This window comes from Pediculus humanus, genomic scaffold (genome assembly GCF_000006295.1).
Source record: "Pediculus humanus corporis 1103172107642 genomic scaffold, whole genome shotgun sequence".
Taxonomy (NCBI): Eukaryota; Metazoa; Arthropoda; class Insecta; order Psocodea; family Pediculidae; genus Pediculus; species Pediculus humanus.
Window position 1 is genome coordinate 221797 of NW_002987253.1, and position 15468 is coordinate 237264.

Below are 15468 nucleotides of genomic sequence, written 5' to 3' on the forward strand. Positions count from 1 at the left end.
AATTTTTTTTTTTTGATTCATTCTCTTTATTTATTATTCTGGTGAAATCTTGTTGGTGAAATTTCGTATTCGGGTCGCTTGTGGAAGCCATTTTAAGAACGAGGAATGAACGAGTTTTCTTTTAAGCTCTTCATTTCTCAAAATTTTCACATATCATCTTTCTCCTTCTTCTTTTATAGTAGCAAAAATTTATTATTTATCTCATTGACTGACTTTGTTATCAGACGAAAAAAATTTTTTTTTTGTTTATCAACAAGATATAATAATAATAATAATAAAATAAGAAAAAAGAATACAACTGTTGGTGAAAAAAAGAAGAAAACAAAACAAGAAGTCTAGGGTTGGTTGGTTTGAAAAAAAATTTTTTTTTTAAGGGTTGACGAAAGGGGTGGTGGTTTATTTCTTAGGAAGACTAGACAATCTATCTAGCTATCTTGCTGACAGATCGTCGTTTGTCATGAGTTAGATCATTAATATCTTTTGGAACACTATACGTCGCTATGTGTGTGTGTGTGTGTTTGTCTCTTAACATTGAGGGATGAATTTTTTTTTTTTTGGAAATATAAACATGGCTTCGATACCGTAACAAAAACAAAAAAAAATTTCTTTTTATATAAAAAGTAAGGGAAGGAAAATCAAAAAAAAAACGGCAAATAATAATAATAATAATGATAATAAATAATTGATAAGAAACAAACACTTACGAAGATTGTGTTTTAAGCGGGGAGAGAGAGAGAGAGAAAGGGGGGGGGGGAGAAAGGGAAGGGAAAAATTGAAAACAAAAACAAAAAAATGTTCGTTAAACCGGGAAAACATTATTCTTTTTTCATGTTGTCGCCTCCCTATCTAAAAATATATATTTATTTATTTATTTTCAAAAACAATTTATTAATAAAATCAAATTCTCTGAACATTTTGGATAACACGTTAAAATTTGTTAAATTTTCCAACGAAAATATTATTTATCAGTTTACGTCATATTTGAGATTACAAAATTCCAGAAACTTTTTCCGCTATTATTTTACTTTTCTCCCTCTTATTTTATCCTTTTCCTTCATTCTCCTTCTCCCCCTCTCCCTCTTCCTCCTCCTCCTCCTTCTCCTATTCATCTTTATATTCGTCTTTGAAAAAATCTCACACCCCTAAACGCGTTGAAAAAAAAAAAAACTTTGGTAATTCATGTGGGTTGAATTTTTTTTTTAAGGGATGAAAATGGTTTCCATTGAATGTTTTAAAATAGGCGCAGGCGTTTTTTTATGTTTTTAAAAGCGGTAATTAATTATGACAAACGGTTTTCGTTTGTATTCGTTTTTTTTTTTTTTTTTCAATAAATTTTCCAGGATGTAGTAGTGTATAAATGATTTTTTACACGTTTATATTTTCGATTATTATTAAAAAATTCTAAGAAACTTTTTTAATATTATCATTATTATTAAAAACCACACGGAGAAGAAGAAAAAAATTTTTATCTAAGGTAAAAGAAAAAAACTATGCATTAGACAAGAAGTGGGCGAAGGTTAAATTTTAAGCTTAAACTCATTATTAATCGGTTGTCAGAGTTTTACAAGGTGTTTTCCTGGCTACGTCAAGCTCGTACCTGTTAGATAACCGACCAGTGACAACGTCACTAATATTTTCTAATCACAAAAAAAAACATATATACGTACATACGTATATATTTTATCTTTTTAATCAATTTCGTAGTCGACAACTTAAAAAAAAAAATTTCTTTTCGTTCTCGTATTTATAAGAAATTTTTTAAAACTAATTAAAAAAAAACCTTAAAATCATGAGAATAACAAACAAACAAACGTAGCAGGAAAACGTTTTTCAGTTTTTTGTAGTTGTTGTTGTTGGCTATTGGCTATTGGAAAAAATTTTCAAATAAAATTTCGATACATTTCGTTTGTTTTTTGTCAACCCCTCACTACCCCTCATTGAAAAATGACAAAAATATTTTAAACTTTTTTTTTTAAAAAAATTAAATAGGGGTGGGTTTTTTTTTTAAAAAAATTACTACAAACAATAGTTTCTTTTTTTTAAATGCGGCATATTTGTTACAATGACAATAACAACAACAACAACCAAATTTCCTTCAACAAAACCTTTTTCTATTCACAAATAATTTTAAATTATTTTGTTTTTTTCTTACCTTTTTGTACAAAAGGTTGAAAAAAAAAATTTTTTGTATACAAAAACCTTTCGTGTAATGCTTATGCAAACCTGACATAAAAGAAAATCAGGTTTTTAAGGTTTTAACCAGATCAAAAAGTTATTTTTAAAGTTTTTTTTTGTTTATAAAAAAAAAAAGAATTCTTGCCGGCATTTTTTTTTTTCATTTGTAAAAGAATTGTTTCGGGTCGTTAACTCGATGTGTACCTGGTTTAATGGAAAAAACATATAGAAGTGTGCGTACCTTAATTTTTATGGTTTTTGATTTATTTTAATGGTATTTTAATTTAAGTAAAAATTTTTATTTAATTTAAATAATAAACGCGGAAACAATCAAACAACCAAACAAACACGTATAACAAAAAAATTTTTTAAAACAAACAAACAATACGGTCGACAAAACGAAAACCGTAAATAATTTTTACCTGTGGATTTACTGCGACGAAATTAATTATTAATAATTACCGTAATTTTTATTAATTACTACGACAACTTCCCCTTTCTCTCCCCTCTCCCCCCCAAACTAAAATATCGGAATAACAATTAACACAAAACGACGCATATTGTCCGATTGTTGAATTTTAAAAATTAAATTATTGTAAAATTCCGATTGTTGCTCTTTGTTCGTTTCCTCTTTCAAACCGAAATAAAAAAAATAAAAAAAGGTGAAAAATATGTAAATGAAATCGACGAATAATAAATAAAATAAAACAAATAAAAAACAGCTCCCTCCACTCCTCTCTACCCTCCTCCCCCCGTCCGAAAAAAAAAGAAATTTCAAAAAGAAAATTAGAAATTGTCATCAAGGGAGCTGTTGTCTTAAATTGAACAACGTCAACGACAATCTTTATATGACAAATTATGTTTTGTTATTTGTCGTCGACGACAACAACAACCACAAACAACAACAAACATCAACAGGAAAACAAAAAATAAATAAAAATTATCGATTTCAAATAAATAAATAAAAAACATCAAAAACAAATTCACGAATTGAAAAATTAAAAATATAATGATATGACGTCATCAAATAAATCCACGTGATTATTAAAATTTTTTCCTCCTTACTTTTCTTCGTCAAAATAATAATAATAATAATAACCGAAGCAAACGAAATAATTTTATGCAAATAGAAAGAAAAAAAAAGAAGAGATTTTGACATTTTATCTAAATTTAAGTAAAGTCAATAATAAGAATTACAAAAAAAAAAAAAATCTCCAGTCGACTGGAATTTAAATGGATTTAAAAAAAAATTCGATATGATAAAAAAAGTATTACATTTTACTCATTGGGTGTCCTATTAGAGAAAATAATTCATCGGTATATATCTATTATTATTATCTCTCTCTCTCTCTCTCTCTGTTTTTTTTGGAATTTAAATTTTAGACGTTTAATTAATACTGTGCTGGACAAAAAAAAGCGTACGAAATTTCACGTGTGTGCGCGTTATCAGATGTTTTAATGCGTGCGTGCGTACCTGAGTATTATGACAATAATACGCCGCGTCGACCAACATTCACACGCGTATTATTTTATTTATTTTTTTTTTGGTATTTAATTGTAAATTATTAAGGACGGCTTTCACTTCCAGAAGAAGAAGAAGAAATTTTCAGAACTGACAAGACTTTTAAAATTTGATTAATATCCCTCCTTCCCTTCCCCTTCTCCTCCTCCTCCCCCGAGTTTGTTCAACAAATGATGATTTTAGATTCCGCTAAATATTTCATAAATATTTTCATTTAAAAAAATTTGAAAACTTGCTGACGTTGCTACTGATGGTGATGATGCTGCTGCTGTTGTTGGTATTATTGAATACAAAAGGAAAATCTTAAAACTTTAAAAAAAAAATTTCTTTTCTCCCTTTCTCTCTCTCTCTCTCTCTATTTTCTTCATCTTTTCTTTACATTTTTTTTGTTCTTTTTCTCCGGTTTATTTATTATTGAAGAAGAAAGTAAACAATAGAAGATGATCGATGGAACATTCATTTTAAACGATTCTTTATCTAGAAAATATTTTTCACGAAATATCTACTACTACTACTTTTGTTTCATCTTTTTTGCATCATTTCCTCTTTTCCCCTCCTCCTTTCCCTCCTCTTTCTCTCTCACTCTTTCTCATTTTTCTTCATCTTCTTACTTTCATGTTGTCTTTTTTTTTCATTAAGTCTTTTGTTCTTTTTTAACCCTTTTTTCATTTAATAATTTCTTTCCTTAAAAAAAAAAGTAAAATTTCCGTTTGTTTTATTAAATTTTTTTTAATAACGATGATAATGACAATAAATTAATTTTTTTTTAATTCAATAAAATTTTATGTATTGGGTTGGTATAAAAGTAAATACGAATTTTTAAGAAAACAAAAAACCATTTATTAATTATGTAAAATTATTTTTATCTATTATATTATGTCCATTATTATCAATGACCTTTTTCCATTTTTCGGGTAGTATCATTTTCCTTTTTTCATAAAACTCTTTATTTTTAGGAGCAAAAAACTGCTCCAATGCAGTTTTGACCTCATTGTCGTTTTGGAATTTTTGTCCATTCAAAAAATTTTTTAGCGATCGGAACAAATGATACTCACTTCGAGCTAGGTCGGGACTATAAGGAGGGCGAGGCAAAACATTCCAGCCTAGCTCCAGTAGTTTTTGTCCAGTGGCTAAAGATGGGGAGGGTCTGGCATTATCGTGGTGAAAGACAATTCCTTTGCTATTGGCTAGGTATGGTCGTTTTTCTTGGATGGTATCATTTAAATTTGTCAATTGTCGAATGTAAACCTCTGAATTTATGGTTTGATTTCGTGGCAGCAGCTCAAAGTTGACTATGCCTTTGTAATCCCACCAAAATGATAACAATAACTTTTTTGGTGAATGTCAGCCTTAGAAGTTGTTGGTGCCTGTTTCCCTTGCCTAGACCGGAATCTTTTGCTCAAAATGTTGTCATAGACAACCACCTTTTCATTTCCGGTGACCATTTTTTCGAAAAAGGGTCATTCGTATTGCGTTTAAGAAGCATATCGCAAAGACCAACTCAGGTTCCCAAAAGTACCGGCTCGGTGGGTCTTCGTGCGGGGCGCCGGCCGTCAGGGGTAGGCCCATTCGGTGGGGATCCGATACCAGGAACACGGGGGGAAACGTTAGGGGGGCAGCCTCTGCGTGTCAGCCGGGAACGGTCCTGGTATCGGTATACCCGTCGCCAAATAGTCCGCTGCAAGCATTCGAGGATCTGCTACGGGCAATTTCGAGGGAGCTGGACAGGTTCGGGGACTCGCGTCCGATTCTAGTGTCCGGGGACTTCAACACGAAACACACATCGTGGTCAGGTTACGCAACTAACGTGCGCGGCCGATTGTTAAGACAGTGGTTAGACGAGCGTCATCTCATCGTGTCGCGGCGGGTCCACGATCGATCTCACGATTTCATCCGGTTCGACGGCGGCGCGGGTCTCCGACTGGGAGGTCCTTTCCGACTTCGAGTCCCTCAGCGATCGCGCCTACGTGGTGTTCTCGTTCGGGGATCCTCGGAGCTCGAGGGGGCAGTATCCTCGCCGGACAAACCTCGCGTCGTCCCGCCCCGGTGGAGTCTGCGGTCGTTCGACGACGAACAGCTTGCCGAGTGTCTCGCGTCCGAGGCCTGGAGAGATGACATTGCTCCCGGCCCGACAAGACGAAACGCACACGATATGGCGCGGGGAGTTCGGGACGACCTAGGACGGATCTCGGACTCCTGCATGAAGAAAATCGGCTCGCGCTCGACGACTCGGAACGCCCGAAGTATTGGTGGACGGACAAGATAGGAGAATTGTGGAAGGAGTCCTGTCTCGCACATCGCCGGTTCGTCGGCAAAAAAAGACAACTGATCAAACGGGGAGGACGCTACGAGGACATCGCGAACGACGACGAACTCGCGCGTTTAAAGGCGGAGTGGAGGGCTTCCCGGGTCTGGGTCCGACGAGCGGTATGGAGTTCCAAGGAAACGGGCTGGAAAGAACTCCTGAGCGAAACGGATTCGGATCCGTGGGGTCTCCCGTTCCGTCTCGTGACCAACAAACTGAGAGGTTCGACGGGACCGCTGACGGCCGGCATGAAGGAGGAGTTTTTCGCCGAAGTGATCCCCGAGCTCTTCCCCCGCGTCGAGCCTTTTGCATTTTTCCCGCCGGATCTCTCGCACGACACGAACCGCGACCGCGACACCGAAGTGACGGAGGGGGAGGTTTGTCTCCTCTTCGACGCGGCCTCGAAGAAACGCTCGGCTCCGGTCCCAAATGGCGTGCATTACCGCATTCTCGGCAAGTCTGTCGGGGTACTGTGTGCGCGTCTTTCGGCGCTCTACACCGCGTGCTTTCGAGAGGCGACGTTTCCAACGCCGTGGAAAGAAGCAAACTTGGTACTGTTGGACAAACCGGGTAGGGATCCGACGACGCGGAGCGCGTACCGGGCGATTTGTCTTCTCGATGTGAAAGGCAAGTTGTTCGAACGCGTGATAGCGTCCCGGATCGTCGAACATTTACGATCAGGGGAAGGGAGGAACGACCTCTCTCCGAATCAATACGGCTTCCGGGCGGGCCGTTTGACGACCGCGTGTGCGCCGGAATCCGGCACACGCTTCAAGGGGGCGGCGTCGCGATCGCCGTCTCCATCGACATCAAAAACGCGTTTAACTCGGTACCTTGGTCCGCGATAAGGGACGGGCTAACGTCGAAGTCCGTGCCAGATTATCTCGTGTCGGTGATAGGGTCCCTCCTCTCGAAGAGGAAGATCGCGTACGAGAAACCGGACAGTACGACGGGAAGGGCGGACGTGTTCTGCGGCGTGCCCCAGGGATCGGTTCTAGGACCACTCCTGTGGAACATCGCCTACGACCGCGTCCTCACCCGGACCGTTCTTCCCGAAGGCGTATCGTTGACTTGCTATGCCGACGACACTTTGCGGGTCAGGCGATTATACGCGACGGTCGTTCACTCCATGGCCCTGTACGGAGCTCCGATTTAGGCCGAGTCGGTATCGGCCTAAACTCCCACTTTCGCCCACTCGACACCCACTATCGTCCACTAAACTCCCACTTTCGCCCCATCAACACCCACTTTCGCCCACTCGACACCCACTTTCGCCCACTCGACACCCACTATCGCCCACTAAACTCCCACATTCGCCCCCTCGACACCCACTTTCGCCCATTAAACTCCCATTTTCGCACCCTCGACACCCACTTTCGCCCATTAAACTCCCACTTTCGCCCACTAAACTCCCACATTCGCCCCCTCGACACCTACTTTCGCCCATTAAACTCCCACTTTCGCCCACTAAACTCCCACATTCGCCCCCTCGACACCCATTTTCGCCCATTAAACTCCCACTTTCGCCCACTAAACTCCCACATTCGCCCACTAAACTCCCACATTCGCCCCCTCGACACCCACTTTCGCCCGCTAAACTCCCACATTCGCCCCCTCGACACCCACATTCGCCCCCTCGACACCCACTTTCGCCCATTAAACTCCCACTTTCGCCCACTAAACTCCCACATTCGCCCCCTCGACATCCACTTTCGCCCATTAAACTCCCACTTTCGCCCACTAAACTCCCACATTCGCCCAATAAACTCCCACATAGTCGTAAACTCGTTAGTCGGAGACGGCGGAGTGTTGGTTCTGCGGTGCGCCCGAGGACGACGTCGAACACACAATTGCGACATGTCCCACGTGGGACGTCCATAGGCAGCGGCTAGTCGAGGCCATCGGACCCGACTTGTTGATACGCGGCTCAGTGAACGGGTTGCTCCGCGGACCTCGGGAATGGTCCGTGATCTCGCGATTTTCAGAAGCGGTCCTACAGACGAAAGAGGACCACAACGAAAAAAGAAAAGAAAAGAAAAGAGGAAAACAACGGCGGCATCGGCGGTGAAGAGGAAACAATCAACGCCTGATCATCCGTGAGTACGGCGACGAACTTAGCTTTCTTGGGGCTCGTCGATCCCGGACGATCCCTCGTCTGTCTTTCTCCTTCACAATCCCGTTTACCTTGTATTAGATGATGCGATCAACTAACACTTAACTTTTAACTTTGCCCTTTTCAGGAGACGACGGTAAGTCTTTATCCCCCATCCGATCGCATTCTCAGGAAACAGGCGAGTTGCCCATCTTTTCCCCCCAGCGAAGGACCGGAGGACACTCCCGAAAGGGGCTTGCCGAAAGTCCTGGGAAATGCGTTCTCGTCTTCGAGGTGACCGCGGAACGAAGACTAGGGCGAATCTCCCACCAAAGTAATCGTGTAGAACGGTAACGTTCTGGCTTCCCGGAGAGGGGACTGACTGAAATGTAGGTACGACCCCAACGAACGTCCTCCCCTCTTTATATAAGCCACGCTACTGCGACATGCTCAGGAATTTTAGTGGGTATGATTCCCGGTTAGGCCTTCTCTCGATTCCCATATTGAGCCCCACACTCCCTCTGTAAAAGGAGGGGTTGAGCGTAATCTGCATTTCTCCTGAGATATCAAAAAAAAAAAAAAAAAAAAGGTTCCCCAAAGTAACGCATCAAGCTTCTTATGGCACCCAAGACGCCGCAGACGGTTTTTGACGCACGTATGTGACACACCTAGATTTCTTACAATGTCCTTTGTCGAATTATGTCTATTATAATCAACGAGGGCCTTCATTTGGTCATCATTGACCTCCAATGGACGCCCGGAGCGCTCCTCATTTTTCAAAGGAAAATCTCCAGAACGGAATTTCGCCAACTAGGTTTGACACTGTCGTTCAGGCTTCATCACCTTACACTGCCCACAAATTTTTATAGGCTTGAGAAGCATTAACACCCTTTCAAAAATAAAAAAAAAAAATGTGGAGGAAATGCTCCCTTTGGCTCCCCATGTTTAAATGTCTTTTGCTCGCGCATTATTTAAGAGTTCAATGAAATTTTGGTAACTAAATGTTACAGAAGGAACCAAATAATAAAATATCAAAAGTTCATGTCTGTGCAAAAACGTAAACGTACTCAAAAACATGGACAAACTATCTGTTGGTAAAATCCGTAATCACTTATCGGCCAACCCAATATTTAATTAATTAATAAAAAGAATCCTGCCGGAAATAAAATCGAAAAAATTTAAAATGAACGTTTACTAAAATTTTATTAATCGATCCAATGATGATAATAATAATATGTTACGTCACAATTGAGATATACTGATAATAATTTTAAGGTTTGGTTTTTTGAGCTCCGAATAAAAATAAAAATGGCGACTAATATTAATTTAGTCTACGGAAAAAAAAAAAAAAACGATTCTAATATTTTTTTTTTCCTTCTGATATTTTTTTTCTTTTTCTCCTCCTTCTCCCCCTCCTCCTCCTTCTTCTCTTTCCTTTTCAAATATTTTCGTTTTCTCTTTCTATTCGAAAATAAAAAAAAAAAAAAATGAAAAGAAAAAAAGTTGAAAAAGATAGATTAGTAGGAGAAAAAAAAAATAAGAGAAGAAGAAAAGAAAAATAAAGGAAGCGTCTTACGGTTGGCAGAACTTGATGGATTATGGCGGAGTTTGTTCGAAGGTTGGGAAAGAGAGAGAGAGAGAGATGAAAAAATAAAAAAAAAAAAGAATAGATGAGAAGTAAAAAAAATTAAGGGAGTAAAGGCGGATGGGGGTGGGGGGTGGCAACAAAACAGAAGCCCTGGAACATCACTCATCACAAGGGTAAAAAGGATAAATACTTTGTCATAGTATAAAAACATCTCTCGAGCATTCTAAACCGCCACTTTTTCCACACCCGTGTCCATTTTAAAAATAAAAAAAAAACCTTTGAATTTAACCTTTGAAAAATAAAATTTAAGGGAAACGAAAATTCCCCCAATCTTCCCTTCCCTCCCCCGCTGGGAAAAAAAATCAAATTTTTTTTATTTTCGTACGACGAATCTTCACTCCAGGAAATGATTTTAAATATAAAAAAAAAAAAATCAAAATATTTAAATTTTTATACGCTCCCTACTCCCCACCTCCCCCCCCCCGAAAATTCAACTTGAAAATTAATGTAGTCATAATGATAATAAATCACTTAATAATTTTATTTTCGTATGAAAAAAAAATCCCCGAATTTTTTTTCTAAATGACCTTGAAAATCTTCACTTCCTAGAATAAGAGAGAAAATTAAAACTATTTATTTATTTAAATGTAGGAGTGTCTTCTGCTTTTATTAAGATAATTAATTTTTCATATTAATGATAAAATAATCCGATGGAAGACGTCGATTCGTAAAAGTAATAAGAGAGAGAGGGAGAGAAAACAAGACAAGAAGAAAAGAAAAAAAAAAAAAGTAGAAAAAAAGAAGAAGGACAAAAAAAAAAATAAAAAAACTTTGGCAAAAGGACCAAGAGAGTTCTAGATTAATGTCTCAAGCCCAGAAGTAAAAGAAGCAATATGTCATCCTTTGCAGAAACAACAAAAACAAAACAACAACAACAAAAAAACAAAAAGGAAAATTTTTACTTATGCAAATTTATTTACTTGTTTTTTTTTTTTTTATGATCAAAATAAATTGATTTCTGGTACGAGACGTGAATTTTATTTCGAAAAAAAAAAGAAGAAATCCTGGATTTAAAATTTCAAATTGAGTAATCATGAATGCAGAGAGAGAAAGAGAGAAAGAGAGAGAGAGAGAGAGAGAGAGAGAGAGAGAGAGAGAGAGAGAGTAGAAAAAAAATTACTCTTGCAACAAAAGTAATTTAATAAACCAACACCTGATATAGTAATTTAAAAAAAAAAAAAAAATTTTTTTTCTTCTTGAAAAACAAACAAACGACAAACAAACAAAATTTGAATAAAAAATTTTTGTTATCGTTTGTTTCTAAAAAAAAAAAAAAAATGACAAAATTAAAATTTCCACGTATAAAAAAAAAAAACGTCAGAAATTATGAAATAAAAATAATTATGAAGGGAGGAAAAAAAGAAAACAACAGCCATGCTTTCATGAAAACGGATAGAAAAAGACAGAGATAGAAAAATAAAAAGAGAAATAAAATAGAAAGAAGGAAAGAGAGGAATGAAAAAAAAAATGAGTAAAATGGCAAGCCGCCGCCGCCGCCGCCGCTGCTGCTGCCGTTGCCGCCATCATGATGGAGCAAAAGATGCTGCTGCTGCTTTGGAGACGGGGATTAATCTTGTTCGAGTCCCGAGTGAGACGATTCGTCAATGTCACTTTGACAACCACCTTTGGCCCACCCTCATACTATTTGAAAAAACTTTTTACTTTGATTTCGTCCATTGTTCCATTAAACCTTTTTCCATTTTCCACATACCCACAGGGGTAATAAAATCTTTTGAGGGTTTTTAATGAATTTTCTTCAGGTGAAATTTTTCTTTTCTCGAAAAAGAATTTTTCTTTTTTTCCTTTTTCCTTCAAAGGAAAAAAAAAAAATATATCGATTCGAAATTTATCTTTAAGAACAAAAGAAAAAGGAAAAAGAAAAAAATTAAAGTTTTTTTACTTCTAGAAAACTCCACGTGCTTTATAAATATATACTCTTCGACCGATTATAACTTTTAGAACCCGAATATCATTATTAATACGAAGTATCGTCCTGTAGGTATACGCAGGTACGTCGTCGTCGTCGTCGTCGCCGCCGCACCGCACGTTCATTATAAATTCATATTAAAAAAAAAATTTTTTTTTTTTCACTGCCAAGGATTTTTTTTTTTTCGAAAAAATACCCCAAAGCACAATCATTGATAATTTTCATTTAATATTTAAACTCACGAATATTATTATTATTATTATGATTTATTACCTGTATGGGTATGTAGGTAGTTAACACGGGTTTTAGTTCCACTCGCTAAAATCTATAAGTACAAACGTATGCCGTAAAACTTGTTAATGACATGTTAAATAAAGCGGAAGGATTAGAAGAGGGGAAACGGAAGGGGTGTAAAAGAAAATGGCGGAAAATTTAATTTCCTTTTTTACTCTAACCTTTTCCTGTTTATTGTTTTTTTCTTTTTTTTAAAACACCGTGAATTATTTTTTTTTATTCGTAACATACCTGAAATTGTTTTTCGATTGATCCGACCGAACCACTCCCACCACCACCATCACCGTCACCATCATCGCGTAGATAATTTTTTTTTGGGAGTCTGAGAGTTTTTTGATCATGGACCAAAAAATCGTGACGAAATCAAGTCTTTTAGTATCTTCTCCTTATCGTTTTCTTTTTTTTTATGTAAATAATTTATCAAGTGTATTTTTCTTCTCACTTTTTTTTCTCCTCTCCCATATTATTATTATCATTATTATTATTATTATTATTATTATTATTATTATTATTATTATTATTATTATTATTATTATTATTATAATTATTATTATTATTATTTTGTCATAGGGGCGACCCTGATTTTTTTCGGGTAAATTGCATAAAATTCTCATTAAGGTTATTATTCCTCATAGGCACGACGAGGACGATGAGGACGACGACGACGACGTCGACAAAATAAGACGTAAAACCTGAACAAGATTTCATTATAAGGCTCATTTGTCAGTGAACCTGGTCACGTGATTAATTATATTCCATCTTTTTTTTTTCCTTTTGTTATCTGGTCGGCTTTCTTTCTCATTTTTTGTTTCTCCAACTTATTTATTTTTTTTATTTTTATTTTAATACTTTTTCCGATTTGTTTTCTCTTTACTTTGCCGTTACGAATCATTCACTGTCATTCGAATATGCTATGGAAGGGGGGGAGGAGGGGAGAAAAGTGTCGTGGATTTAATAATAATAATAATAATAATAAAAGGGATTTATATTGGGTTTAGTTATTGAACGATTCTTTTTTACAATAACCCTGACTGGATAAAAGGATAGAAAAAAAATTTTTTTTTCGAGTAACATCGGTCGGGGGGTGGGGTGGGGTGGGGGTAGGTTCTTTCATTTTTTTCCTTTTAGTTAAATGTTGTAAATACATTAGTATTTTCTTATTTTTACCGCAAACGCATTTAAAAAACTCACCCTTTCTCTCTCATCCCCTTTATAATTAATTTTTAAATGCAACAATTTATTTGTAACAACTTGCCAGACGTATTTGTTATAATTAGTAAGAAAAACTTGTGGTGGTGAGATACAACGGGCGGTAGCAGAAGCAAGAGCAACAGCAGCAGCATCAGCCACAACAACCCTCATTGAATGCGGGAATAATAATAATAATAATAATAATAATAATAATAATAATAATAATAATAATAATAATAATAATAATAATAATAATAATAATAAAATAAAAATAATGATAATGACGTTTAAATGAAATCAATAAAAAAATCCAAACTCATTTATTATTATTGTTAAACGTACGTGCTTTAAAAAAAAAAGTGCGTAACGTTCGTTTGTTTTATTATTTATTAACGCAGCATCCCAATGGATCATTTTTTTTATTCACGATCGATCGATCGTTTCGATCGGTTATAACGAATTTTACATATAAAAAAAAAATATTTTTATTTCATAATTATTTAAAAAAAAAAACATTTAAAAAAATTAGCAGAAGACATGTTTTTATAACGGATCCATCATCACGTGTAGAAGATAAATGAGTTCAACGCTATTTTTGACTTTATTAGTCGAAATCATTAAAAAAAAAAAAAAAGAAAACAATAGATGAATCAAAAAATAAAAATTTATTTTAACCTTTGTAAATTAAAAAGGTACATTATGGCGAATTTTTTGTTGTTGTTAGTTCCACGACCCGTTCGAATTTTTTTTTTTTTATATAATAAAAGAATAATTTAAGAAGGATTCGTAATAATAATAATAATAATAATTTTTTTCGTAACCTTTAAATAACGGTTAATGAATGTTACGTACAATCGTTTGTTGATAATCAATCATAAAACTGTAGAAAAGAAAAAAAAAACGAGTTATGCGATTGGTATACGCATGAGCCCAATATTGAATTTGTTTGTTTGTCATTTGTCAAACGCAAAAAAAAAAAAAAAATGGCATCAGAGATTTCTTTTCTTTATTTTCACTTGAGTAAATCTTTTTTATTATAAATGAAAGAATTCACAATATCACCTTTTACACATGGCTGACTATCAGTTTTTTTTTTCTTCTGCTTTTTTTTCTTTATTCTTACGCATTTTCGGTTATTAGGTTTTAGTTTCCAAAACCTAATAAAACAAAAAAATTTTATCTTCTCGTCGTGTCACGAACGCGCGTGTGTACGTGCGTGAGTGCGTGTTTAATCCTTTTATTAAAACGACGAATTTTTTTTTTTTTTTTTGATAATATTTAAATAAATAAAATAAATTTCACAAAAAAAAATTATTTATTAATGAAACAGCCTGACTAAAAAAAAAAAAAAATGAAAAAATCAAGTTTAATAACGTTCATTATTTATGTACATAATCCTTAATAAATAAATAAATTTTCAAAAAAAAAAAAAAACAACTTGTTGTTATTGACCTAAATACATTAACAAAAAAATAATAATAATAATAAAAAACCCCCCAAAAAAAAATAATTTTTTTTTTTTTTATTCGACTTGTTAAATAAATTTTTTCGTCACATGTAAATTTATATATATATATAAAGTTTGCTAACCACAAAAAAACAAGTTTAAATGACATTTACAAAAAAAAAAAAAAAAAAAATCTCCGAAAAATTTTACAAAAAAAAAAAAAATAAACAGTAAGTGTTACGACATATTTTTTATTTAAAACGTGTGAAAAAAAGTAAAAAAAAAATTTTCTAACAAACAAAAACAACAAATTTTTTTTTTTTTTTCGACAATGTTTTCCTTACGCGTGGGCAAAAACAAAATGGCGTGGACAAACGTTGTTGGGTCAATTTTATAAAAGTTGATTTTTTTTTTTGGAATCCTAGCGATTCAAATGAATCCTTACAAAACATAAAAAAAGGTTTTTTTTTTTTTAATAATAACAAAAATTTTAAATTTTCCCGCCAAAAAATATATTTAAACGGTAACATGGAGGAAAATGATTTTAAATAAACACGACGATGAATTTTTTCTAGATAAAATTCTCCAGTTTTTGTATTAGAAACAAAGAGAGAGAGAGAGAAAAAAAATAAAATAATTATTAAAATTGAACGTTACAAAAAAAACTCATCTCTCTCTCCTTCTCTCTCTCTCCTTCTCTCTCTCTCCTTTTTTTAATCATTTTTTTTTTTTTTTAATCTCGAGCCTATTTTTAAAAGAAAAAATTATTTTTCTATCACTTTCCAGCTTTCTCTCATTTTAATCTTCTCCAGCCGAACGAATTTACAAAAAAAAAAAAAAAGAAACGTTTCACTATTTTTTTTTTTG

At 35.1% G+C, this 15468-nt stretch overlaps 2 protein-coding genes across 2 annotated transcripts; both read right to left on the reverse strand.

The window, feature by feature from the left end:
• Positions 1-7239: 7239 nt before the first annotated feature.
• Phum_PHUM266290 (Agglutinin isolectin 2 precursor, putative) lies at positions 7240-7881 on the reverse strand (the record flags this gene model as incomplete). Its single annotated transcript, XM_002426600.1, has 1 exon — positions 7240-7881. One exon carries the CDS (start codon positions 7879-7881, stop codon positions 7240-7242), a length of 642 nt encoding a protein of 213 aa, XP_002426645.1.
• A 5098-nt stretch (positions 7882-12979) lies between these two features.
• Phum_PHUM266300 (uncharacterized protein) lies at positions 12980-13325 on the reverse strand (the record flags this gene model as incomplete). The annotated part of the gene is made up of 2 exons (XM_002426601.1): positions 12980-12994; positions 13155-13325. 2 exons carry the CDS (start codon positions 13323-13325, stop codon positions 12980-12982), a joined length of 186 nt encoding a protein of 61 aa, XP_002426646.1.
• Positions 13326-15468: the final 2143 nt, after the last annotated feature.